Source organism: Tiliqua scincoides, chromosome 1 (assembly GCF_035046505.1).
Source record: "Tiliqua scincoides isolate rTilSci1 chromosome 1, rTilSci1.hap2, whole genome shotgun sequence".
NCBI classification, from domain to species: domain Eukaryota; kingdom Metazoa; phylum Chordata; class Lepidosauria; order Squamata; family Scincidae; genus Tiliqua; species Tiliqua scincoides.
In genome coordinates, this window is record NC_089821.1 from 137,136,818 (window position 1) to 137,163,030 (window position 26,213).

The 26,213-nt window shown below is 41.3% G+C and overlaps 2 protein-coding genes across 3 annotated transcripts; both read left to right on the top strand.

The window, feature by feature from the left end:
* The first annotated feature begins 7 nt into the window (after nt 1-7).
* Nucleotides 8-11,326, top strand: CENPQ (centromere protein Q). 2 transcript variants are annotated; one of them, XM_066636949.1, is made up of 9 exons: nt 8-89; nt 853-1,004; nt 3,600-3,651; nt 3,961-4,078; nt 5,626-5,694; nt 6,338-6,467; nt 8,485-8,604; nt 8,843-8,920; nt 10,790-11,326. In XM_066636949.1, the coding sequence occupies exons 2-9, from the start codon at nt 903-905 to the stop codon at nt 10,850-10,852; spliced, it is 732 nt and encodes a 243-aa protein (XP_066493046.1). In that variant the 5' UTR covers nt 8-89; nt 853-902; the 3' UTR covers nt 10,853-11,326. The 2 variants fall into 2 exon arrangements, with proteins under 2 accessions (XP_066493046.1, XP_066492961.1); XM_066636864.1 differs by having other exon boundaries at nt 22-105.
* Nucleotides 11,327-13,531: 2,205 nt separating this feature from the next.
* GLYATL3 (glycine-N-acyltransferase like 3) lies at nt 13,532-25,394 on the top strand. Its single transcript, XM_066622288.1, has 6 exons — nt 13,532-13,558; nt 14,342-14,436; nt 20,973-21,080; nt 22,959-23,085; nt 24,517-24,643; nt 24,968-25,394. Exons 2-6 carry the CDS (start codon nt 14,359-14,361, stop codon nt 25,392-25,394), a joined length of 867 nt encoding a protein of 288 aa, XP_066478385.1. The 5' UTR covers nt 13,532-13,558; nt 14,342-14,358.
* Nucleotides 25,395-26,213: the final 819 nt, after the last annotated feature.

Sequence of the window (26,213 nt, forward strand, 5' to 3'; positions counted from 1 at the left end):
TCCTGCGCAGGCGCAGTCGGGCTCCTGACTTCGAAAGGCTGGCGCTGCTCAGTTCGCGCCAACGGGACAAGGAGTGCGAGCTCGGTTCGGTACGTGGGGTTTGCGGTGAGTCTCTGAGCAGGAGGTCACCGGCTCCCTGGGGGCGGGGCGAGCATTGCGGCCTCAGTACAACTGTCGTGAGTTGGGAGGGGGGGAGAAAGAAGCGGCAACGGTTGGAGGGCACTGTGACTACAACTCCCAGGCTGCAAAGCGGCAGCATTGGGTTGAAGGCTGGAGAGTTGAATGCCCGTTGGCATGCTGGGAGTTGTAGTTTTCGTTGACCCTCCTGTGATTTTAGCTTAGAAGCTGGGTGGGTCAGGACCCACTGGGTGGGTCGCAAGCTAATTTCAGGTGGGTCCCCATTCATTTCAGTATTTCTTTTTTAAGACTTGATGCTACCATGAGATGTGACTGCATTTGGGGAGATGTTACAAACCTGTACTTTTAATAGGCTGTTGAGTATGTGCCTTTAGCAATGATAGTAAATGGAACTTTCTTCTGGGTAAGCCTGGGAAGGATTGCCAAAAACTTTTCCTGCTTGATGATGTCACTCCCAGCCATGACCACTTCCGGTGGTGGGTCCTAGCAGATTCTCATTCTAGAAAGTGGGTCCTGGTGCTAAAAGTTTGAGAACCACTAGCTAGGGGTGTCTGTTGTTTATCTATCTGCCCCCCCCCCCCAAGAATGGAACCCCTGCAGGTATGGGGACCTGCCTGTATTCAGTTAGACTAGCATAGATCTTTTTTCAAATTTAGTTCCACTGAAATATTTGGAGTTTTATCTCTTTATTTTTAATGCTTCTTGTTCTAACAGTTCACAAAGTGCCATCTTTCGTCTCTTAATTCTGATAAGCAAGAGGAGCCATGAAAGGGAGAACCTCTCAAGATCACCAAGAATCTTCTAGCAGAAAACAAGGAAAGGATGGTAGCGGCAGAAAGAAAAGGAGTAAGCCACTAGGGAAAGAGGTAAGCCACATGAACAGGGAAGCATGGGCAGGTGAATGGTTTTACTGAGAGCGATTCTCAGGCTGTTCTAAGTGACGTTCAAATTTTCATTTCCTTCATGGTAAACGCATACAGTTGATAAATATTGTACATGGTCTAGTTTGCACAGATCGAACGAGATGTTAAAACTCTGTTGCAGACTTCAGGCAGGCATTATTGCGCTCCTGCATTGGATGAAGTGGACTGAATTCCTCAAAGTTTGTACTGAAATGAAATGGTTTGTGTTTCCTTGTGTAAGGTTCTACAGGACAGTTCCCTCCATATAGAAAGCTAGTTTCCAGGGGAATCGTTCTTGTCTAGTCTTTCACCTCATTTGCTAATAGTACAGTCAGCCCATATCTTATATGAGATTTAGGTTTTAAAGTCGGTGTGTCAAGGGAAATTTGCATTTAGTTGAAACTACATTAAATCTGAAAAATACGTAGTGTAAGAACTAAAATTATGCTATCAGACACATTTGGGAACTGAGGGAGCAGCAGCAGCTTCGTTCTTCCATCTCATGCTCACTCTGGGTCATGTACTTAGTAAGTAGAATGGGAGACAAAATCGCCCACATTATTTAAACAATTGTTTATTTCCTTCTCTCTCTATTTTTCACTTACCAAACATGTATACTTCAATCCACACACATAAAATAAGTGCAAGATGCAGAGGAAAATATATCATCCTGTCTGCAGTATGAAATGGTGCAATCCCATAACAGCTGGTAGAGCATAGTAGCCAAGAGACTGAGCTATGAATCCATGAGCTGCTGCTATGAATTCAGTAGGTAAAAGTGACTCTCTTTCAGCCACTTAATCTGCGTCTGGAAATACAAATACTGACCTTTTCAAGGCTGTTGTAAAGATCACAACAAGATAATATCTATTGTTGCTTGTGTAGCACTTTAGAGTGTTCAAAAATATTCACAATTGCTTTATAGCACTTTAGCATCTTTTGTGTTAATTAGACTTTTAGTAGTTCGGAAAATAATTATGTGAAGATGGGTTGGATTGGGCACTAGAGGGTGTAGTTGAATCTGTAATCATTTCTGTTATCCCTGCAAAGTTAAGGTAGTCATACTCACCTTTGCCACAATCCCAGGCTGTTGCTTAAAAGTGATTATGGAGAGGGATTTATAAGTTGCATTATACATCTTTCTGATGTGTAGGTATTAAATAGATCTGACTACTTTGACCTGGAGTCTGAGTCCAGAGCTGCAGAGACTTTTAGCCTGCAGAACACATATAAGAATTTTTGTTGTTAAAGAAGACTCCCTAGAAAACAATAATAAAAATGGTTTTTATGTACTGTCTGGTTATTGGATTGCTGCTTTGAATTTATTCAAATGTTGTGGCAGTGTGTATTGAGAGAAGATACAACCTTGTGTTTTATAATTACAACATTGTGTAAACTGATAACTATGGCTCCTAAGGGGCACTGTATGCACCTTTTAAAGAACTGTTTAGAGAGAGAAATAGTTTAGTTCTGTGGTAGAAACATCAACAGAACGAATTAATGTGCACAAAAAAAGGCGTTATTAGATTCACTTTACAATATTTTCATAATACAGTGGTTTTTCCAGAACAGATTAACATTGTAAAGTGGGGGTCCACTATATTCCTTTTGTTACTATTTGTTTCTCCTGTTCTACAGTATGAAGCATGTTTTTATGTATGAAGCAGAGACCCAACACCAACTGATGCTAGTCTCTCAGTCAGGGCTGTTTGTCTCCCAGCTGCTGAGAGTTTCACATCACAAACAGGAAGTGGCTTCCAATAACTTATTTTAGTATTCTAAGACTTGGGAAGCGGAAGGCTTCACAGGGTTCCCCGCTCCTCCTTGAGACTGTTGCATCCATCTGTGAGTTTAAAAAAAGCCCCTTGGCGCCCCCTGACAGTGGCGCAATCCTGAGGATTGCGTGGCTGCCTTCCCCCTCACCTGCCAAGACTTACCCGAGCGTTTTACTCCTGAGACGTTTGAGCACCACTAGCATAAGAGACTGGAGGCTTAACACATTTTTGCCTGGCTCACAGGTGTACACATTTGGTCCCTATTGTGTATATGCAACATTAGGCAGAAATGGCTTAATGAGAAAATTAAAATAAATGAAGGAACCAAGAAAGAAAAAAAGTGATAGCAAAAAAAGTAATTGCATCTAATATAGAGAAGACCACGAAAAGAAGACCTTTATTAACTTAAATGTTAAAAGAAAAAAATTTAAATTTAATGTGAAACTATACAAGAAACTATTGAATACTTTGGCACCAGTGTGGTGAAGTGGTTAGAGCACTGTTGTTAGTCTAGGAAAAGAGAGGTTCAGTCCCCACTCAGCCATGAAACTTACTGGGTGACTGTGGGCCAGTCACCATCTCTCAGTCTTGCCTATCTCATAGAGTTGATGTAAGGGAAAAATGAGGGGGAGAAGCTTTGTTCACTACCCTGAACTCCTTGGTGAAAGGATGGTATATGGATGTGAAAAATAAATGTATGTTGTGAGTATATTGGATAAATATAGCGCAGCTGTTGCAGCTAAGACACTTTGAAATCTATCTGTTTCTGTATGTTTCTCTATAGGCACGGGCAGTAAGGAAGAAGAAGATGCAGCAGAGAGCAGAGTCCCCTAAAGGTATTAAGTGGTTTACATTCTTTTTATGTCTGCATACTTGATTAGGGGTTTCCCTTGGGTGGCCAGTTTTTGCTGACACCAAACAGTTCAGGGTGGTAAAAACCAAAACAAGTTATGAAAAGCTCCAACAGGATCTCTCCTGATGAAGTGAAGAGGCAAGCAAATTGCAAATGCAGTGTCAGTAAACATAAGGTGATACACATTGGGATGAAAATTCCAATTTCACATGAACACTAACAGCGTCTCAGTCATTGGCAACGAACTAGGGAAGTTATCAAAGTAATGAAAACTTCTCTTGCTCTCTACCAGAAACAACCTCTCTTGACACAAAAGTAGTGAAGGTGTCCCGGAACCAAAGAGCAAAATGGCAACTGCTATCGAAGAGTACTAGAATGCATCTGGAATCCATGATGAACTGGTTAATAGTGTAAGTACCAAAGGTCACTCCATCAACATTTCATTAATTTCCCTTGAGATACTTTACTTATGCTGGGAAACCAGTTGTGTCCCTAATCAGTAACTACAACTCTTGATGTAGCACTAACTACCATTGTTTCATTTCCAAGGATGTTTTTGAAGTTTGGTATATAAGCCACTTTGATGACATACTGAAAGCAAGTTATAAATAACCCCAAATAAATGTTTCTAAAAAGCATCTAAACCTTTTCTCAAACTCTGATGGTTTGAGAAACTGTGGTTCTCAAACTGTGGGTCACAACTTGATTTTAGGTGGGTCTCTAAAAGCTGGGTGGTGCCATCTTGGATACTGGCAAAGTGAGCTGGGTGGCACCATCTTGGATACTGGCAAAGTGAGCTGGGTGGCCCATTTTGGAATCTGGCAGTGGGCGCTGCCATTTTCCAAAGCCTGCATCAGTTCTGTATGAGAAAAGCTCTTTCTAAAAGGGTCTAAAAGTGGCATGCGCAGGCACAAAAGAGTGAGGCAGCACCTGTTTCATTTCTCCAGTGAGTGTGGCTATATTGGCAGAGCAGAGGAGAGCGTATCTCTTGAATTTCAAGTGGGAGTTTGAAGCTGCCCCTTCCCCCTCCTTGTCTCAAATAGACCCCTTTGAAAAGAGTCTTGCAACAAAGTTTGGGAAGAGAGAATTCAGGGCTGAGAAAAGGCTCTTCCTTCCCATAATGAAGGATTCGCTTGGTGAAAGTTTTGATGTGCAGCAAAATGTAGAAAAGTACATTTCTTTCTATATAGAAACTAAAGCACTGAGCACACCTGGGAGGGGGAGGGAGAGAGATTTCTCATATAGCCTATCCCTGACATGCCTGTTTTCCATCAGGGAGGGAGGGAAGGGAGGTAGCCATCCTTATTTCCAGGGCTCAATCCTGCCTATGGAATGTGTGGTCAATAATGTGGAGGATTGATATCTAGGGGTGTTAGTCTGAGCATGCATGAAGTGCCTTTCCCTCACTGTTTAGCTAAGTAAGGGCAATCAGCTCTGTAGTTAGAACTGGAACAACACTTCCAAGTCTGGGCACATATGTAAACAGGTTTTCTGTGGGGCTGAAGGATCCTTGTAAGAAATGTGACAGTGGATTTACTGACTGGAATAAAATACTGATTTGGGTGTTGGTGATCTGCAGGGGTATGAGAGATGTTCTGCACTGTCTGCTTTTTCTAAAGGGCCTTCTTTGAGGAAGGTGAGGGAGATGGGGCCAAATTACTTCTGGGAACACTCTCAGCATCCCCTGCATTTCTTTTGTTTACAAAGTGTCACGTGGGGGAAGGAGCATGTGGGTTTTGAGGTGGTGTGGTTTGGAGGCATGGTTGGATTGCCTAGGGCAGTGCAGTAGCTGAAGCTTCTATGATATCTTGTGCAGTGTATGACATTTACTGTTTAGCAAAATAACTTTCTAACATCCTTTCATAAGACATTTCTGACAATAACAGCAAATTCAAGGACTTTGAATTTCAAGGACATTGGAGAAAAAAGGCCAATATGCTATCCTTTTGTCTTCCAGATCTCTTCTGTATGAAAATGCGCAGAGCCACAGGGAAACAGAAAGGCACCTCAACCTCCTTAAGGAAAGGTAATGGAATACAGGGGTAGCAAAAGCAATAAAAGACATGTAAGTGTTAATGCAACATGATCCTAAGATACAGCGTGTACAAAGTTAATAGGATTTACTACCTGGTAAATTTTCTTAGAATTGCAACTTAATTGCTTTTGTAATACTAGAATGACTAACTTCATCTTGGAGGCTGTATTAGCCCCCTCCCCCCCAACATCGTTTTATATGGTCTTCAGCAACCTTTTCAATGCTTAATCAAGAGCATGCTAAAAATATTGGCCTGTGGTTTCACTTCCAGGAAATATGTTTTAAAGTTGTAATTGAATTTTTCATGTCAATTTCCACTTGGAATTTTGTATGTAGTGTCTCAGCTCTGCCTAAGTACCTATGCTTAACCTGAAGCCATTATTGCTAGATAATACTAAGCTAATTCTGCGAACAGGCCATTCAGAAGGGGGCAAAGTCATGTGACAAAATACACTATGAAACAATATATTTATGTAACAAATTGCAGCACCCAGACTGCTTTTTGGAGAACATGCAAACTGCTCAAAAAGGCACCTTTTAGTGTGATGATTATATTCACACTTATATTTAATGAGGGGAGAGCAACTTTCTGTATTACAACAAAGTAGTAATCTAGTTTATCCCTCTAATCAAGGATTCTGAAACGTTTTGAGACTCTGAAAGTTCCAGTCCAGAAAATGAGCTGTCTGCAGAATGTTTGCAAGGTTCTAGCAAAGGAAAAGAAACATTGTGAATCCTTGGAAGAAGGTTTGGCACTGCTCCAGGTGAGTGAGAAAGGAAGGGGTGATAAATCTTGAATATTTGAATGGCACATTACCTGTGAGTAAATGATGATATTGATGAATCAGTAATCAGTTTCATGAGCAAGAAGGAACTTCTGAGCTCCATATGATTTGAAGCTTGTTTGTTCTCTTCCCCCCAACATCTTCTCTTTCCCTCTCTTTTTTGCTTGTTTAACTTATCCAACCTAAAGGTTGAATAAAGAGAGAAAGAGAAGAGAGAAATTTTGGAGAACTCAATAACTTGTTCACTACCTTGTGGCATCTTGTTTGATCCTCATAGAAATGTTATGCTACTATTGCAAATGAATTCTTGCCATACTACTTGCTGTGGGACTCCATTGTTGCATTCTCCTCTTTTTCTGTGGCGGGGGCAATGTCTGATATTTATACTTTTTAAAATCTCTTTTACTGGACACCATACAAGATCTTTCTCCCATTGATGGTATTGGTGGGCCTCTTGTTTTTTTTTTAATTCCTCAAAGCAGCCAAGGTGAAAGTAAGAGGCCAGATAGTCTTCAACATAATAGCAAACAAGATGCCACAAATGACCAGTATGAGGGCCCAATCCTATCCAACTTTCCAGCACTGATGCAGCTGTGCCAATGGGGCATGCATTGCATCTTGTGGTTGGGGGACAATCATGGAAGCCTCCTCAAGGTAGGGGAACATTTGTTTCCTTACCTGGGGTCTGCATGGTAGCTATATCAGCGGTGGGAAGTTGAATAGGATTGGGCTCTGAGTCAGTATCTGGAATCATGATATTGCTCCTTTCCTTCCCCAATTTCACATTGTATGACGATAATACAGAATGACTTACAAGTGTTCCTTCTGGTCAAATAGATGGGACATCTTTGCAGTCTATAGTATAGAACTCATTCCTCCCCCCTATTCTGAAATCTCATCATTGCACTTAATATCTTCCTCCTTGTCTCTCCCCTCACTCATCCCCACTTTGCAAAGGTCATAATCCTTTGCCTTGCATTCTCTCTCCCAGGAATTATAGAGTTCCTCAGAGTAACTTTATGAGGAAGAGCTATTCAAGTTCAGAGAAGTTTGATCTCAACTTATTGTGAATTTCTTTAATTGTCTTATAATTTATTTAAATTATTAAGATTAAATTTATTTTATTTATTAACTGCAATGAAATTACATTACTGCAGTGGGATTGCTGCAAACTGGTTCTGGTGCTTCTTGCCTTTCAGAGATTTTTTAAAAATTAATTTCTTTTGTTTGGGGAGAAACTTTTCTGTTGGAAGAAATCATGAAAACAAGTCTGTGAGCTCCTGGCCTTTGACAGATTTTTTCCTAATTAATGGGTATTGAAATTTATTCAGATTTATTTAAATTTATTTTTTCTGGCCCTCAACATCATTCCTGATATTTGACGTGACCCTCCTGCTGAAAAGTTTGGAGACCCTGGTCTATACAGATAATATAAAGTGTAACATCCATTCATCCAGATGAATGGAAGACTGGGGAATACTTGAGCTTCATCAGCTTTCAGCCCAATCCTATTCTTTTCACAGCAATAGTGTGTAGACATGCTAAAGCCTGCACTGCATGCAGTGGTGGTGGTGGGGGGAGCAACTGGGAAGCTTGAGAGAAACAATTGAAAATATTTTCCCTTGGTCCTCTGTAAGCCTCTGGATCACTAGTGGGTCTCCGTGGACTTGTGCCAGCTCTGTAGACAAAGGGGGCATGCTGGGAGGGGATAGAATCTTGGCGCAAGTCACTGTCCCTGATCTGCCCTGTTTCTCCCATCCTGCCAATGTGCTGACATTGGTTCGCTTCTGGCCACTGTGTACGGGGTGCCTCTCAGAATCTGCAGCAGTGGCACATAATGGTGTTTATGACACCATAAAGCATTAGTTCCGGCAGAAGAGCCTGAGTATAAAATTGGGCTATTTATGACCTATATATGTATCTAGTGGGAGCAAATCTGAACCTGGCAGAAGTGGTTTCCTAATTTAAATGTATCCCCTTATCCTTTTCAATCCAGGAAGAAATAGATGAAGCTGCACAAGCGGCAACACTTAGAGATGACAATATCCAAAGCCTCCAGGTCAAAGTAGAAGAATTAAAATGTGAACTGGCAGCAGAAGAAAAAACAGCAAGCAAGGTAAATGGAGACATTTGGAAAGACAAATCTGATTTGCTTATTGATTTTTGTGTGGATTCAGAAAGAGAAAAATATGATTTCTCAAGATCTTCTCCTTCTGGTTTGTCAAGACAGAACAGTGTGCTTTTGAAAATGCTAATCAGGTTTATTTCCAGACTAAAGATAAAAGGGCAGGAATTGAGGCAGAATGTTGTTTCTTTTGTCTGGGATCAAATGACATTTTTTCCTCTTTCTCTAGTTATTCCAGAGAGATGGCAATAATGATCTTGCTCTTCCTGAGCTCTCAAAGCACAGTTTAGAAGCACCCCTTATTCAGGTGAGTACAGGGAAGGAAGTATGTTTTGGGAACCTCCTAGTAGTGAAATTGATCTTAAACATCTTTTTTTTGTTTGTTTGCAAGAATGTTTTTCATCTTAGTCCACAGTAGGAGCAAATCATTTTACTAGGTTACTCCTAAAGAATGTCATTTTGACACCTTCTGGATCGCACTGATTAAGACCCAGACCATATGTGCAGAAACTCATGTGGAAATGAGCATTTCCCATGGAATAAGCGCGTAATTGGGTAGAAAACCCATATGGATTTCCTTTTCTGTGGGCCTTCTGTGGGTTTTTTAAATTACAGAATAGCCAATTGCTTTTTTAGTCATTCACTTCTTAACCCATGAGTTTGGACCTTTCCAGTTGATTTTTTGAATGTATGGCTGCAGAACCCATGTGGTTCTTGATATCTGTGAGTATTTAATCCTTAGAGGACAAGAAATGACACCTTAGACTGGAGCCTGGCCCAGCTCTCCTTTTGTGACAGCTTGCTCTCCTATTGTTCTTATCCTTAAAAGCAACTGTGTCTCCCCCTTGCTGTGGCAAGTAAGAGAGAGGGCAGCTAAAGTCACTTTGATTTTTTTTTTGTGCGCTATCTGCGAATGAGGGCAGTCAGCAGAACCCACCTTTGCCTGCACTTTGATTCTTCCTTCTGGAGAAGAAAGGGCAGAGGGGCTGCTGTTTATATTGCTCTATACATGACTCAGATTTGTGTGCTAGTGTGTCATTGGGGCTTACTCTCAGGAAGGCGTGTATCAAATTACAACCCAAGTTGCAGGGAAGGAAGCTTGCTGTTCGTCTCACAAACTACTGCTTCCTCATTTGTGTGGGTCTCTTTACTGAAAAGTATTTGCCTTAAACATGTGCCTTCCATTGAGCAGTTTTTTCCCATCTTCAAAAGCATGGCTCAGGACGTGTGTGTGCACACCCGTGCACATGCATGCACATGTGTAAACCTACAACACTTTGATCCTTTCCCCACTTGAAGAGGGTGTGCTATCTGTTCATATTCTAGGTATGCCAACTCAGAAGTAAGCTTTGTGTTCAGTGGGGCATACTCCTGGGAAAGTGTGTATAGGCTGGCATGTCCAGATCATGTAGCAGTGGGACGTGGATGAGACTGAAGTAGGGGATGAAATAGAAATTTCTTTGTCTACTTGTCTGAAGATGGGTGTGGGGGGATGAGAAGACATCTGCTTTGGGACACAATCCTATGTATGTTTGCTCTGAAGCTCCAAGTATTGGCCAACAGCTTGGTCCTGTGTGAGAGGGTCAGCCTTGTGCATGCTAGTGCAGAAAACAAACTGCATGTGAATCCTGCTGTCACTGGCAAGAGCAGGGCATTAACTGTACTTGGAAGAGCAAACCTCCAAGGGAAAGTTTCCACTTTCAGCTGGCAAGTGCTGCTGGGACACATTTGACATAGGAAGTCTGTTGGATGATTGGCAGCACCAGATGTGGCTCTAGAACAGCTTTGCCTTGAAGAAAGCCCTGGATTGTAGTGAATGTGTGAATGCAAATCCCATGCAAGTTGAAATTCACAGTTGTGACTCACACATGTATGTTTCATTATTCCCAGAATAACTGCATGTTTGTCTGAGCCCAAGTGATACCTCCTGAAGTATTTCTACATGAGTATGAAGGTTTATACTGCCTTTATATGCATGTACTTCCCTTGCTCTCTTTAAAATTGTCAGGGTTTTGTAAATTTCTGCAAGCAAACCTCCCCCCCCCCCCTCCACTGAGCTCCTGAAAGATACTTGTGCCTAGTTTGGGGAAGTTTCACCCTGCACCTCTCCAAGTCAGTTGGGAAGTTCAGATACAAGGATTATTTTCTTTAAATTGTCTGCCTTTTCCACCTGTAGAAAAGGTTTTTGAAGATTCAAAACCAAGAAAGGATCCTTAACTACTTGAACAGCATCCAGTGAGCAGATGAGAACGGTGGGACAGTTGGGAAAGGTGAAAATGAAGTTGAGTTAGAACATGGACATTGCTTCTTCGAGAACAGACATCAGCCATATCTCAAGTTGTTTTCGTCTTTTCTGAACATACATGTGGAAGACTCCAGAAGAACTAGTTTGCTTTCAGAATGTACTGATGATGCTCCTTATGCAATTAGCTGTCCTTATGCATTGCATTTCTGCATTTTTTTTTTGGGGGGGTAGTTACTCTCTCCTGTTAAATGATTGGAGACAGGTTGTTTGAAACTAGTATCTCTTGCTTGTCACTGTAACATTTGAATTCACAAAAATCTGTGTTTTCCTTTATTGCAGTAGGCTTGATTTCTTTGTACAGATTTTATATGCCCCATGGTCCACCTTCCCAAAAGGGACTGTATTTATATTGCGAGTTGAAATTTCCTACTCTTTCACAGATTGTATCTTTCAGATAACTGAATAAAACAGCTTAAATATGATATTTTGTGGATAGCTATGCGTTGCTTTTTCAGATTAGTACACAAGTCATTAATCTAGCAGGTTTGTGCTTGAACCATATTATGGCCCAGTCATAAGCATATTGCAGTAGCAGCCATTAGGATCTGGTGTGGAAGTGCTGCTGCTGATCTGATAACCAAAGTGGTGCCCTTGCATCAGAATTACGTCGCTTCCTTTTTTGGTGACTTGTATCTGTTTGTTATACAGCTACGACAGTAGTGGTGACAAAGTTGTTTTTGATTCTCTCATGTAGTGTTTTATGGCATTTTCTGAAATAGAATGGCTGTGGAGATGGAGGCTCTTGGCAACCTATGGATTTGTCCATGCTTTAAATAGAATTGGCTTTCATTCACTCAAGTAAGAAATTGTACCACCGCAGGTAAACCAGTATGCCAATTTGGGTTATTTTCTTCACAAGGTGATATAAATGCATGCATTTCTGCCTCTTGCAAACCATCAAGTTATTAAGCTTTTCATCCATATCTAATGGCAAGAACTGTGAATTATGTCATTTGCTTCCCTCCCCCTTTTACAAGAGAGAAACAAAATACTTCTTTGTTTTTGGATTGCACACAATACTTTATCTGGTTGCAATTTCCTATCTTTTTCACCAAAATATCCTACAGTCAGATCTCACGGGTATTGATTTTGATACCTGAAAGTAGGAGAACGTGACATTAAAGGATTACCTCTTTCATTGTAGGAGTTGGTATGATTCTTTTGCTTCTCAAACTACATTTCAATAATAGAAATTTCACCTAGCTTAACAACCACAAGATTAAGGTATACATTTCCTTTTTCAGAGTTATGTATTCATGTTCCATGAATTGTCAAGTGCCATTCAGTTTTGGAATAGGCAACAACATGAATTTAACAAGTCTCTGGCTTGAACATATCCGCATTGGTTTCCTCCTATTTGTTAGCAAAGATATGACAAAAACACATTGTTTTCACAGCAACTCCAGGAGATGCTACTTTGATACTGGCTTGCTGGTGAGCTTTCTTGTCCATTTGTTTACATGTTACTGGTCTCTTTTTTAATGAGGAAAATCGACTGTTCTCTGATCCACAGAGAACTGAAACCATCTGTGTGGTTGCTATGGATGGGACTTTGGAAGCTAGAGACTTCTTGTAAGATGTACTCTTTTCTACCTAAGGCTTCACCTTTGTTTCAAAATATGTGTTCATCTGTATAAATGATCGCTGCTTGAAACATTCTAGATTAGTATATTTAGTTGGTTTGTAAATCAGCCATTCTTTCTCCATATATAATGTGAAACCGAAAAGTTATTGGTTGATCTGAGTTATGAATTTTTTTGGTAATGGTGATTTAAAATATGTGGTAGAGATTTGGAATACTGAAGAAGAAATGTGGAATTGTAAGGGTGCCCCTTTGCTTACAGATTGCCAAAGAAAACAAAACACAGAATAAAATAAACTGATGTGTGATCCCTTTAGGAAGTAATGGAAGGGACAAGCATTTCTTGCACACCACTTGAGAGGATTATTCTGAATGCTATGATAATTTTAGTTTTGGCTTATGAACATTTACAAGGCCAAGCCAAATAGAAACCTTTGAAAACTTTCCAAGCCTACTTTCCAAGTACTGTAAGTAATATTCGATTAATTTGCTGTATACAGCAGTTAGATTCTAATAAGAGGGCAAGGAAAACTTTGATCTGCATTGAGAAGAATGTAGCCATTGGTGAAAGATAGTGATTAAAAAAGTCAACTATCAGAATAATTGAGAAGTTTTAAGGGCATATTGTTCTTGAGTTTTTCCTTCGGTTTCGCAGTTTCTCCCCATGTGTGTGGTTTTCTACTATGTATATTTTTCTACTATGGTGCTTAGAGGTTCTAAGTATGAATAGTCCATTGAATTGTTTCAGATAATTCTTTATTAACTGTTCTAATTCATACTATGGGGATATGCCTTTTACAGACATTGATGTGGCAGTATCAAATGTCTCATGGGCAGCAAGGAAAACCTACAGTACTTATCCTGAATTTCTCCTACAGTGATTTTTTTTTTAAACTTGCATTGAAAGACCTTCCTTCTCAAAGGTGTGGCTATTTTCACTCCATATCCTCCTTCATCCCAGCAGATTTGACTGCTGTCTAATCAGTGTGTTGCCGGTCAACCTCCTTATATTGCTTGGCTATATCCTGCAACTGAAGAAGCTGTAAAATCAATACCAGGTATGTGGCTATCTTTGAAGATTATATTTATGTTGGGATGCCTGTATGTTCCGGTTCACTGGAAGTGTGCTCCGATCTGCAGATTGGAGCAATAAGACTCTTGGGAAGACCCACAGAGGGGGCTATGGTCCTCCCAGACTCTCGCTGAGGCTTGCTGACTCCCTCAGGTAGGGAGACAAGCCTCTTAGTACCTGTGGTACCACTGTTCCTGGGTCACTCTCCTTAAGGCGAAATGGCCTATTTTTAGTTCCTATGGTGAGTCATGACCCACCACTATGAGCACTAGTGCTCTAGACCAGGGGTGCCCAAACCCCGGCCCTGGGGCCACACGCGGCCCTCGAGGTCTCTTAATGCGGCCCTCAGGGAGCCCCCAGTATCCAATGATCCTCTGGCCCTCCGGAGATTTGTTGGAGCCCGCACTCGCCTGACACAACTGCTGTCAGTGTGAGGACAACTGTGTGACCTCTCATGTAAACTGTGGGACAAGGGCTCCCTCCACAGCTTGCTGTTTCACATCTTTGATGCAGTAGTGGCAGCAAAGGAAAGGCCAGCCTTGCTTTGTGCAAGGCCTTTTATAGGCCTTGAGCTATTTCATGACTTTCATTCATTCATATAAGTTCATCTTTAATATATTCATTTATGTAAACTGATGTAAATTTATTCAAATTTTAAATGTAAATTCTTTTTTTCCCCGGCCTCTGACACAGTGTCAGAGAGATGATGTGGCCCTCCTGCCAAAAATTTTGGACACACCTGCTCTAGACCGTCTTTGTTTGTACCTAGGTTGCCCTACTGGAAGGATGTTGGTGCTTAACTGTTCCACAAAACTGCAGATACTGGAGTATATGTTAATGAAGAACTTTCCTGAATCTCTCAAGGTGATGCAGATAATTGGTGCTACTGTGTTAGATTAGTTGACTAAAAGAGAATGAAGCAATGGATGCTGGTGTGCTTTATCCTGACTGTTTGGACTCTTACTATGATGTTGAAAGCCCATTTACTCTCAAGGATTATGTTGAGAAGGGGAATGAGTGTCAATTTTTGTTGTTGGATATGAATTGGCTGACTTGTTCAATAGATAAGTGCATGTAAATGCACATAAATTTCATGTTATTTTTTGAAGAGGTGAGCATATTCTGCAGAGTCAAAACCAGGTCAAAAATTATTTAATACATTAATATCTCATCTTTCACTGGTGTTGCCAAAGTAGTTTTTGTTGCAGTGACCCTTGGGGGAGCAACCAAGCCCCCAGGCTAGGTTGCTGAATAAGTGCAGGAAAGAATCAAGGAGCCAAGGAAGAGACGAGAGACAGACTTTTAGATTCAAAGCAGAGAGCGAGAAAAGCTGATTCTACTAGCCTCCTCCTGCGTTTTTATTGTACTTGCAACATTGACGGCTACATTCAGTTCTCAGATAAAGCCACATTAGAATCTCATACAGGGGTGAGAACAATGGGTGCTTCTTCACAGAGTGCTGTATCAGCTATTGTCACACTTCAGCCTGGAAACTAGCATTCCTTGTCGGTTTGCCAATAACAAGGGGGGTTTGCCCGCAATTGCCATACCAAGGCTTTCTGTGTGCTTCTGCTTAAGCACTTGAAAATACCACATTGTCCCCCTTTTTATTTTTATTTTTAATTTTGAGATAGCATTTGGCATTGTGGGGTCATTTGACACCATGCAAAATGGACATTGGGATTTCACCATGAATTACATTTACATTATAAGACATTGGATCATGAGCTATGCAAACATTGGGAAAATTTAAAAACTTGGTTACATACTATGCACTCCCTTAAGGGGGGTGCTAAATGACTATCTTTTAACACAATTATAAAAAGCAAAAACAAACATAAGAACAACAACATTGAACTTTTTATTAGGGGTTCTTGGTTCACTGGATGTCTTCAGGAAACTTTAGTGCCACGCATCTTCACGCACTGTGCTGACACTTAAAACATTTCTGTGAAAATAAACAGAATAGCAGAATCTTGCTGCTAAGTTATTAATGAAGCTTGCCCTTTTACTCTGGGTCCGGCAATTATCTGTAAAAGCACATGGGGGGTAAAAGCACATTATATTTAAGCATTGAGAGAGTGTTAGAGTTAGAAGTGAGAGTGAGTGAAGTTACATCAACATCTTAAGGGATTTATGTCTAAGCATTGAGTATGTGTGTGAGATTCAGAAGTGAGAAGAAGAGAAAAGCTTGTATGTGTGTTATTACAATGTGGGGTTCTCTCTTTGAAACACATACATTTTTTACTGGAAACAATTCTGTTTCATCTTACACATATAATTCACATACTCTCTGCAGTCAGCAAATGGCATTGCACTTTTAATCACAATGACTTCATTTTTCATAACCATTGTATGACTTACTCTGGCCTTTGAAATGCAACATAACTGTTGCTAAACTGCTATCTTTTGCACTCTCTGTGAGAATCTGAACTTTGAACTGGAAATAACCTTGTGTAAACCTTTCTGATATAATTAAACCACTACAACTAATTTAAAATATTACTATCTGCTAGTCACTTATATATGAAAACAAAAAGGCCTTAAGGGCTTGATTAAAACTATAGGATTCTGATGGAACAGGATAGAATCAGTCAAAGCTATGGGAACAGGGAGACTTTTTAAAAGCCTGAATAGCTTTGTTATTACCTTTACATAAACATCTTAATAAAAAGAGGTGTAGCTCTGACTAATGACAGAATAAGGTTTAGTTTGACTTTAAAGCTGTAATAACTGCTGCTGGTGGACAAAATGGCTGATGGTTGCCGTTCTGAAAGGTTTGTGGAATGAGAGACACTGAAAAGTTAGGGAACTACTACAAACTAAACTGAAAGGGAGGGGTGAGTTTAGCTTGTTAGTAGCAGTTTGAGGATCAGAACTGGAGCCAAGGTGTTTAAAGCTCTCTTGTACAATTTGCTCTTGTTATAAAGTGTGGTTTTTTTTTTTTCTGACCTTCCCTTTGGTATGTAACTACCCCCCTGGTTGGAAACCCATCAGTGAACACTGTGATTGCTTTAGGGATGGGAGTTGGGCGTCTGACTGCTGTAAGGCTGCTGCAAGGAGACTAGCTTTGTGACTGTGGGTGCCTATATTCTGGCAAGTTCTAATCATGTCTGCCAGAGTTAAGTTCCGGACTGCTGATAAGGGTTGAAGTGCCTTTCTGCAGTCCTCATTGGCATTGTCTATAGCAAGTTTCATTAACAGCTCTTCTGCTGCTTCATTATTGTCCACTTGCTTGCCAATGGCTTCCTGGAGGCAGTTCACAAAATCCACGTAGGATTCTGCCGCCCCCTGCCTAATTGTTGCAAAAGACTTTCCAGGCATCCCTGTTACAGGGACTTTATGTAAAGCCCGCAGTGCACAATTGGCTGTTTCACTTAAGTACTGGTCCCCTAGTTGTACCTGCATGTCTGTAGTGCTGAATTGGCCTTCTCCTGCTAGCTGTTCCCAAATTACATTGTTTTGTGGATTTTGTGTGCGCAGGCGTGCAGCGTGGATTTCACAAGTTTGGCGAAACTCATTAAGCCACACTGCATTTTGTGCAGGAGTTAAAACCATGCGCATGAGAGATTTCCAATCATAAGGAACTAGACGGTATGCATTGGCAATTCCTTCTAGCAACCCTCTGGAATAGGTGCTTGTGATGCCAAAATCCTTGAGTGCAACCCTTACCTCTTTCAGTGCTGAATAAGGAAGAGTTTGCCACACTCTAGTAACCTGTCCTTGTGCATCGTGACCCTGCACCACAGGACAGAGCAAGGATAGCTCGAGGGATTCTTCTGCTGTTAAATTCTCTGACTTCATGGCCTGGCGAGCCATGGCTTCCATGAAGGAGGGTTGTCTAATGTTTGGTGGTTCTTTTTGCTCTAACAGAGCTGGGGCAGAAGGGGGAGGAGGAGAAATACAAGGGCTTTTAGAAGGAGCATTGTTACTCTCCTGCCCTGGTGGCTCTGGCTTTGGAGTGCAGCTTTTGACAGCATTTAAACAAAGATGCCATAAATGAAGAACTTGAATAGAAGCCCGGGGTTCTTTATGTAAAGTTTCTCCTATACGTTCCCAATCGTGTACCCTAAAAGTGCCTGCCTCCGGATACCATGGGCATTGTTCTCCAATTATGCGCACTAAGTCTGTGACCTCCTGCGAGGAAACAGAATGCTGTGCTTTTCGGAGGAGGAACCGTAAGTCATTGCGATGATGCTCTTGCTCAGCCGAAAGGCTGGAACCCATACTCACCTGGGATCCCGAAGGATGATTGACGCGTCTGTAACCTGTGCAAGGCGAGGTGAGAGGGCTGTAGTCTGCGTGGCCCCTGTTTCAGGGTCAGATGAAGCAATGACTGGGAAGCAACCTGAAACAGGCTACTTGATATAGAAAAGAGCAAAGAAGCTTGTTTCCTATACTTAGCTGGCCCCACGTCTGGGCGCCTGGTATAGCTACAATAGCGTTGAGAAGCAACTTGACTTCAGAGACAGGATGCTTATAAGAACAGATGCAGTGAAAAGTCAGAGAGGCAGAATAAACCCGAATGTAGCAACGCAAGGCTGCCTGGGACACACACAAGACTGTATCTTGTTGCCTGAGGGAGAGTGCTAAAGCAGAAGCACTCTGAGGGTTTGAAAACTGGAGCAACAGAAAGTCAAAGCAATGAATGGGAGGTAGCCAGAGGACAAGCAGCCTGTCTACTGTACCTGATTGTTGCAGAGGGTCCCTGTTCTAGGATTAGAGGTTCCTGTTCTGAGACTAGAAGTCCCTGTTCTAGGATTAGATGTCCCTGTTCGGGCGCCAGATGTTGCAGTGACCCTTGGGGGAGCAACCAAGCCCCCAGGCTAGGTTGCTGAATAAGTGCAGGAAAGAATCAAGGAGCCAAGGAAGAGACGAGAGACAGACTTTTAGATTCAAAGCAGAGAGCGAGAAAAGCTGATTCTACTAGCCTCCTCCTGCGTTTTTATTGTACTTGCAACATTGACGGCTACATTCAGTTCTCAGATAAAGCCACATTGGAATCTCATACAGGGGTGAGAACAATGGGTGCTTCTTCACAGAGTGCTGTATCAGCTATTGTCACACTTCAGCCTGGAAACTAGCATTCCTTGTCGGTTTGCCAATAACAAGGGGGGTTTGCCCGCAATTGCCATACCAAGGCTTTCTGTGTGCTTCTGCTTAAGCACTTGAAAATACCACAAGTTTTGGAAAATTAAACTTATGCAAAGCAATCTATATAATAAAAGAATTTTATTGTGACAACCGTCCTAAGAAATTATAGGGCTAATTTTTGCCATACTTTCAAATACCAGCATTAAGGAGAAAATGAAGTCTCTTGAAAGTACATAAGAATAACTACTGCATACACTCGCATATAAGTCAGTCTCATAAGTTGAGCCAAAAATCATGGATTTTTCTATGACGCTTTGATAAATTGAGGGGGATTTAAATTGGGGGAGGTGTAGAATTCTTTGAAAACGACTTACCAGGAATTGTTCTGAAGCAACAGAACAAAGCCAAAAAGAAAAAAAAATTTTAAAGGGGTCATTTTACCTACTTTCCTAAAGCAGGAAGGGAGATGAAGATACTTCTGGGAGTAGGAAAAAGGCTTTGTGAAGAGTACAGTGCTGCACTTCCAAAGCAGCAACTCTCATACAGACTATAATTCCCATAAGTGCCTTCACTTCACTTCTTTTCCTATTTGGAAAAGAAGATACAGTGGCTACCTTTTTTTGTTGCTGCCTCTGAATAATTGCTGGTAAGTAAAATTACAAACTTTTCCCCACCCCCTTGTGTCCTGCTTCTCAGCCCAGTCCCACCCCCACCTCACCAGGCAGCTGCTCTTAGATGCTTTATTTACTGTATTGACCACTGTATAAGTTGACCCAGGTTTTCAAGGTTAATTTTTAGGCAGAAATTTTTCAACTTATACACAAGTATATATGGTAATACACAATATATCTATCTGTTTATGAAATGGGGCCTATGAATGCACTCTCAGGAAGACCTTGAAATAATGGAATACTAGGCTGAAATGAGTAACAGTGCAATCCTATGCAGGTGTACTCAGAAGTAAGTCTCCTTGTATCCAATGGGGCTCACTCCCAGGTACGTGGGCATAGGATTGCACTGTTAGATGAAGGACGCAATCCTAACCAACTTTCCAGCTCTGACCTAGCTGTAATGCAGACCCAAGGTAAGGTAACAAACATGCCCTTACCTTCAGGAGGTCTCCTTGACTGCCTCCCCACTGCAGGATGCAGTGCATGTCACATCGGCACAGCTATGTTAGTGCTGGAAAGTTGGTTAGGTTAGGTTAATTTTTAGGCAGAAATTTTTCAACTTATACACAAGTATATATGGTAATACACAATATATCTATCTGTTTATGAAATGGGGCCTATGAATGCACTCTCAGGAAGACCTTGAAATAATGGAATACTAGGCTGAAATGAGTAACAGTGCAATCCTATGCAGGTGTACTCAGAAGTAAGTCTCCTTGTATCCAATGGGGCTCACTCCCAGGTACGTGGGCATAGGATTGCACTGTTAGATGAAGGACGCAATCCTAACCAACTTTCCAGCTCTGACCTAGCTGTAATGCAGACCCAAGGTAAGGTAACAAACATGCCCTTACCTTCAGGAGGTCTCCTTGACTGCCTCCCCACTGCAGGATGCAGTGCATGTCACATCGGCACAGCTATGTTAGTGCTGGAAAGTTGGTTAGGATTTCGCCTGAAGGTCAACAGGGAAAAATGCAAGGTTCTGCGCTTAGGCAAAAAGAACCAATGATGAAGGGAAAGAATGGGAGATATCTGGCTTGCCAGCACATAACAAGCATCTAACCCAGTGTTTCTCAAACTGGATCGGGACCCACTAGGTAGATCAGGAGTTAATTTCAGGTGGTTCCCCATTCATTTCAATATTTTATTTTTAATATATTAGACTTTATGCTACCAAGGTATGTGACTGCATTTGGGGAAATGTTTCAGGTTTTTAACAAGCTACTGTGTATATTCTTTTAACGATAATTGTGAATGGGACGTACTCCTGGGTAGTGTGGGTAGGATTGCAACCTAGGATTGTTAAAAATCTTCCTGCTTGATGATGTCACTTGCAGTCATGACATTTCCAGTGGGTCCCAACAGATTTTCATTCTAAAAAGTGGGTCCCAGTGCTAAATGTGTGAAAACCACTGACCTAACCTTTTAGTTGCCCTGAATACAAATGTAATCAGATGTAATCAAATGTAAATCAATTCACAAACTTGATGACAAATGTAGTACAAATGTAATAAGTAATCTTTGTCACATGAACTTAAATATGTACGTCAACTAGATGAAACAAGGTCACTCTAATTGGGAAACAAATGTGTGTTTCCTCAATCTCTATAAATAACTCATATTTCTTTCTGGAAGGTTTATGGAGCAGTGCTGAATATAAACAGAGGCAACCCTTTCAAGAAGGAAGTAGTGGTGGATTCATGGCCAGAATTTAAAGTTGTCATATCTCGCCGGCAGAAAGAGGTATGGCAATGACAGGGACCATGCATGCACATATCCATAGTGTTGTTGAGGGCTAAAAAGTAACTTTAAGAAAAGTTGTGTTGAAATGCACAAATTTTTCCCATCATCTTGAATGTATTCAATATTTGTTCTGATACCTATTGTGAATCTTATTCTCCGTACTGAAACTTCCCCCCTGAGATGGACTTCTTGAGGAGGAAAGGTACTACAGTGCTGTTACACTTTCCTTTGTAAGAGATGCAACTTTGCTTTCCTTTCTTATCTGAGTGGAACATGCACTGTGTCCAGTTCATTATTGCAATAATGGGGTGGGAGGGGGGGTGGAAGCAAAATATTGCATCTTGTTCTAGATAGAATTATACTAATCCTTTACAGGCAAAATTATGAAGCGTATTTATTAAGAGAACTGGAACAATGCTCAAGCCCAAGGATAGGCAAGGTAGGAACTGGTGTTACCAAAAAGGGCTGTTTTGTTTAGGGGAATTAGTATATTAGCCTTTTGGAAACTTTTAGGATCGCAGGCTGGATAGCAAGACAGCATAAAGCAAAGAAATCCCTTCTTTAGCTTAAAGAGGAGACTGGGAGAAAGGTAACTTTCAATCAAAGGATTATATTTTTATTGCAAAAACACACAAAGGTAAACATAATAAACATGGAGGATTGATAAGTATAGATTTCTAATACTTGTGTCTAGTGTACCTAGCTTATGGTGGCTGCATGTGCTATGTATTTTGTGCATCCGAAAAGGAATTCAGAAAGGATAGGTTGTAGGGAAGGATTTTAGGGGTCCCTGATCTGCCTAACCCCGTTTGCTAACTAAAGATGGGGGAAGAAGGGGAGAAATAGGTAGGATGGAAGGGAAAGAGTTTTAGACGCAAGATATATTTACCTGTCCCGGGGAGCAGTTGGATGGGAAAGAGTCCTAGGAAGGACCACTCCCTTGGGAGGGCAGCCAGAGAGAGAGAGAGAGAGACATGTGCTCGAGCTTTCTCTTAAAGGGTTGTGGCTGACCTAGAATGACCCGGAAGTATCCCAGAGCTGTGCACATGCTCAGTATACACACAATGGTACATGTGGAGTATGTAAAAAAAGGTGGAAGGGTCCAGAAATCAGCTATCAGCAAAGCCTGACTCTGGGGGAGGGGGGAGTAGCTTGCTTCCTGTTGCTACTGGATTTTGGAGCCTGGATGTAGCTTAATTTAGTTAACAATAGGTGATAGACTTTGCTGCCAAAGTCCTCCTCCTTTAAGGTGTTTGCATATGCGTGATTGGATCAGGAGGCACAGTGATTAGGTTAAAACAATACATTGACCTGCAAGGAAAGTGGGGTTGTGTAATTCATGTGCTTGTAGCTTGACCAGGGCCTTTGGAAACATGTGCTGGGGGGGAAGTGGCCTGCTTGCTTGGTCTGTATGATCCAAAATAACATAACCAGATATAAAAATTACAACTTGGAAGGGAAAGGGGGATTTTCATGTAACACTGGGAGGCAGCAGATGGGCAGAAGCCTGTTAGGGCTGCAGGCAGGCTGAAGGCTGGTAGTCCAGCAGCAAAGGTAGACACATTGTTGGCTTCCATAACCAATAGATTTCTCAGCAGATCTGGCAGCTTCATATGAAACAGTGGCATTAGGTTGGTCTTCTAGTATCCATCTCTCTTCTCCCCAATGCGCCCCCGCCCCAGTTCAAGAGGATTTTGGATGGCTCCAACTGGTAGGCTCTTGGTTCCCTTACTTAATTGGCACAGGGGGCCATTGTATAATTCATCAGGGCTCTGATTTGAGCCTTGTGGCAGTTCTAATTACAGTGGGCGCACGCGTTCTCTCTCTCTCTCTCTGTAATATTATGAATTAAGTTAAGTTTTATTGTTTTTAACTTAGGCTGAAAATGATGATCTGGATTATTTCACCAATGCCTATGCTGTTTTCTACAAGGACCTTCAAGCATACCGTGAACTGCTGGAGAACCCAGAAACCATAAACTGGGAGCAAGTTTTTCAGATACAGGGTAAAACGTATTATATGCTGGAAAATGGAATTAAGACTGCACTAATGCTCTCATCACCAAGTCTTGCTATAATATGGTGATATGAAAAAAAACAACTGGATGAGCAAACTTGAGAATTCCAGTTATGTAATCCCATGCTTTGTCATAGACTTGATTTTGGCTGGGATATGGTATGTACTCAGTTTCTCTTTTAAAATTCACAGTTTCTTTAAAATCTTCAAACGTAAGACAATGGTCAAGAGACCTTGTAAGTTATATTACTAGGCTTTGGATTAGTTCAAATGTGTACAATGGTATTGAATGAAACCATCTGGGAACTTCAGATGAAACTTACTGCAGGAATTTATAGTGCAAAAAAAATGCCAAAATTAAATGGATTGGTCCCACAGTTGTTTAAGTGACTAGCATGGGGCTCACTGGCCATCCATGGGGGTTGATGGGGCGGCAGCCACTCCCAGGGAGCTTGTGAGCACAAGGTTTGGGAAGCTCCCAGACACATGAATGTTGCTGAAATTTCTTATATAAATGTGCTACTACCTCTATTGATTTCTCTGTATTTTCTACAGTGAATGCTACATCATCAGCATAAAGAATTTGAATATAGCCCCAAAAAGCCTTTGATGGATTTGTTGCTTCTTATGACTTCAAAAAATGTTTCTGCATATAGCATGAATTAGTAGAGAAGATCAATGACATACCTGATCCACTTTTAAAGGAATATTCATTGAAATGGTTCAATTGGTTGCTACTCTGGCATGGGGCTCAATGGCTGTACATGGGGAGTGGCAGATTCTTCCTTGGAACCTGGTGGGCACAAGGACAGTAAGTGGCACTGCACTCCTGGACCACTGACACTGCTCTAGGGATTTAAAAACATGATTATGGGCTATTCAGCTTTCCAGCATTTGATGTAGCCTTGCAAATGGGGGTGCACGGAGGCCTCCTCAAGGTAGGGAAACCTTTTGTTCCCTACCTCGGGGCTGTATTGCAACTGCATCAGCACTGGAATGTTAGATAGGATTGGGCCCTATGTTTACTAATGAAAGTACATAGTACATTATAAGTTTTCTCAAACCAATTTAATTCTTTCAGCCACTTTTTGGAGCACTTAACAAACATCTTCTTTTACATGCAAAATCAGAATTTAATTTTGAATCATTCAGTGATAGTCAAAAATTTGGTTGCTATCAGGGTTGCTGTAAAAAGATTATCTTATACAAGATTCAGAGCAGAAAAACCGAGGAATTTCCAAAGAAGCTCAAAGTATTCTGAAAAGACTAGTGAAACTTTTTCAAGATAGCTTTATGTAGCCTTAGTAATGACCAGTCAGGTGGGCTAGACTTTCACCAACTTAATTCTTTCCTCCTCTAATTATTCCCTTTCCTCTAATCTATAATTTAAAAGACAAAATATTTAATTTTATACACACAGGGTTGCAGGATGGATTGCTTGAAACTTCCAAAGCTGTTGCAAGTTCCAAGTGTGTGGATGTGAAGCAGTCATCTTTCCAAATGGTTTTCTATCCAAACCCTGACACACTCCCAGATGTTAAACTTCTGTAAGTCCACTCGTAACATTGCTATTCCCCATAGTAGTGCTGGTCTTGAAGAGATGTCAAAATAAGACATTAATGGGGTATAGAAATGTAGTATAGAAGCTACATGTTCAAGATTTGCACTGCATGCCAATCTGCTGCTTTCTGTCTTATCACCATTTCTGAAATTCCCAGGAGAATTTTTAAAAGTTTTGTGAAGTATCTCATGGAAAAAAAAAATTTCTCCTCACTGCTTGAACTCGTCCAGTTAATGGTCCTGCTTTGGACTGGCAGCTTTTCTGTCCCAATATGTGTTACAGTAGGCTTAAGCTGAAAATTATCTTTCAGGCAAGATCCTGCACCAAAACTGGCTTCTCTTGATGTGTCCCATGCCAGCCTGCTGAATGAGACATGGTCCCGAGGGGGCAGTGAACAGTGTCGGAGATACCTCGCCAACCTTATTTGCAGTTTCCCTAGTGCCTGCATCCTGGATGAAGGTGGCCATCCCATCTCCTGGGGTCTCACGGACCAGTTTGCTACTATGATTCACAATTATACCTTGCCTGAACACCGTAGGAAAGGGTACAGCCGTCTCATTACAACAGTCTTAGCAAAGAAGTTGCATAGCAGGGGCTTCCCAGCTCAGGGAAATGTTCTGCAGGACAATCTGCCATCAATAAGCATGCTGAAAAGTATGAATGCCCAGTTCTTACCCTGTCACTTCATTAGACTTATCCACACACCTTTGTGGTTTTTAACTACCGCTTCTTTATAGTTTAGTGAACATTTAGCAATCTTAATGGTGTATCTTAATGATAGACGGAAGACCTTGTACTGTACCAATTTCTGGAATGAACTTCTATACCTGGTATTATGCAGAAAATCCAAAAATGTTATGTTACTGTTGCATCTTGCCTTAGGATGAATTGCCCTTGCTGAAATCAGTGACCACACTCTCAGTGACTTCAGTAAGGTCCAGATTATCTTATCCAGATTTGTTCAGATTCTGAAGTTTATTGGCTACTAGCCAAAATCTAGCAAGACAGAATTTTGTTCATAAACAGCCTTCCATAGGGGTGGAGAGGGCAGTAGGAATCACTCCACCACTGCCAAGGATCAATGCAGGTGCTAAGGGGGTGTAGAGGTTTGCTAAGCGGACTCCTCAGCTGATACTGTTGCTGCATTCTGCAAGTTAATCCCTCCATCTTTGGCTTTTGTTTAGACCTTCATCAGAGGTTTGATTAAACCTGGCTCCTTTATTGGTTCAAAGTGTGAATAGAAGAAACCAGCAGACACAAGTTTCTCTGTGTATCAAATGACACAAGAATTGTCCTTAATGAAGCATCTCTCTGTTGAAATGAACTGTAAGCATCTTTTATTCAGTTGCATTTGATACATCCTAGAAAGGGTCTCTAGTGAATAATTTCAACCACTCAGTCTTGATTTGCCCCACTTTCCCCTCCCCATTTTTTTTGTATTCTCTCCAACTATTTAAACCTCCTCTTATTGATTTGCCCTTCACTCCAGTGCTTGGCTGGGTAGTGTCAACTTTCTCAAATGAAAACATTGCAAAACAGGTTTAAACTCTGTCAGC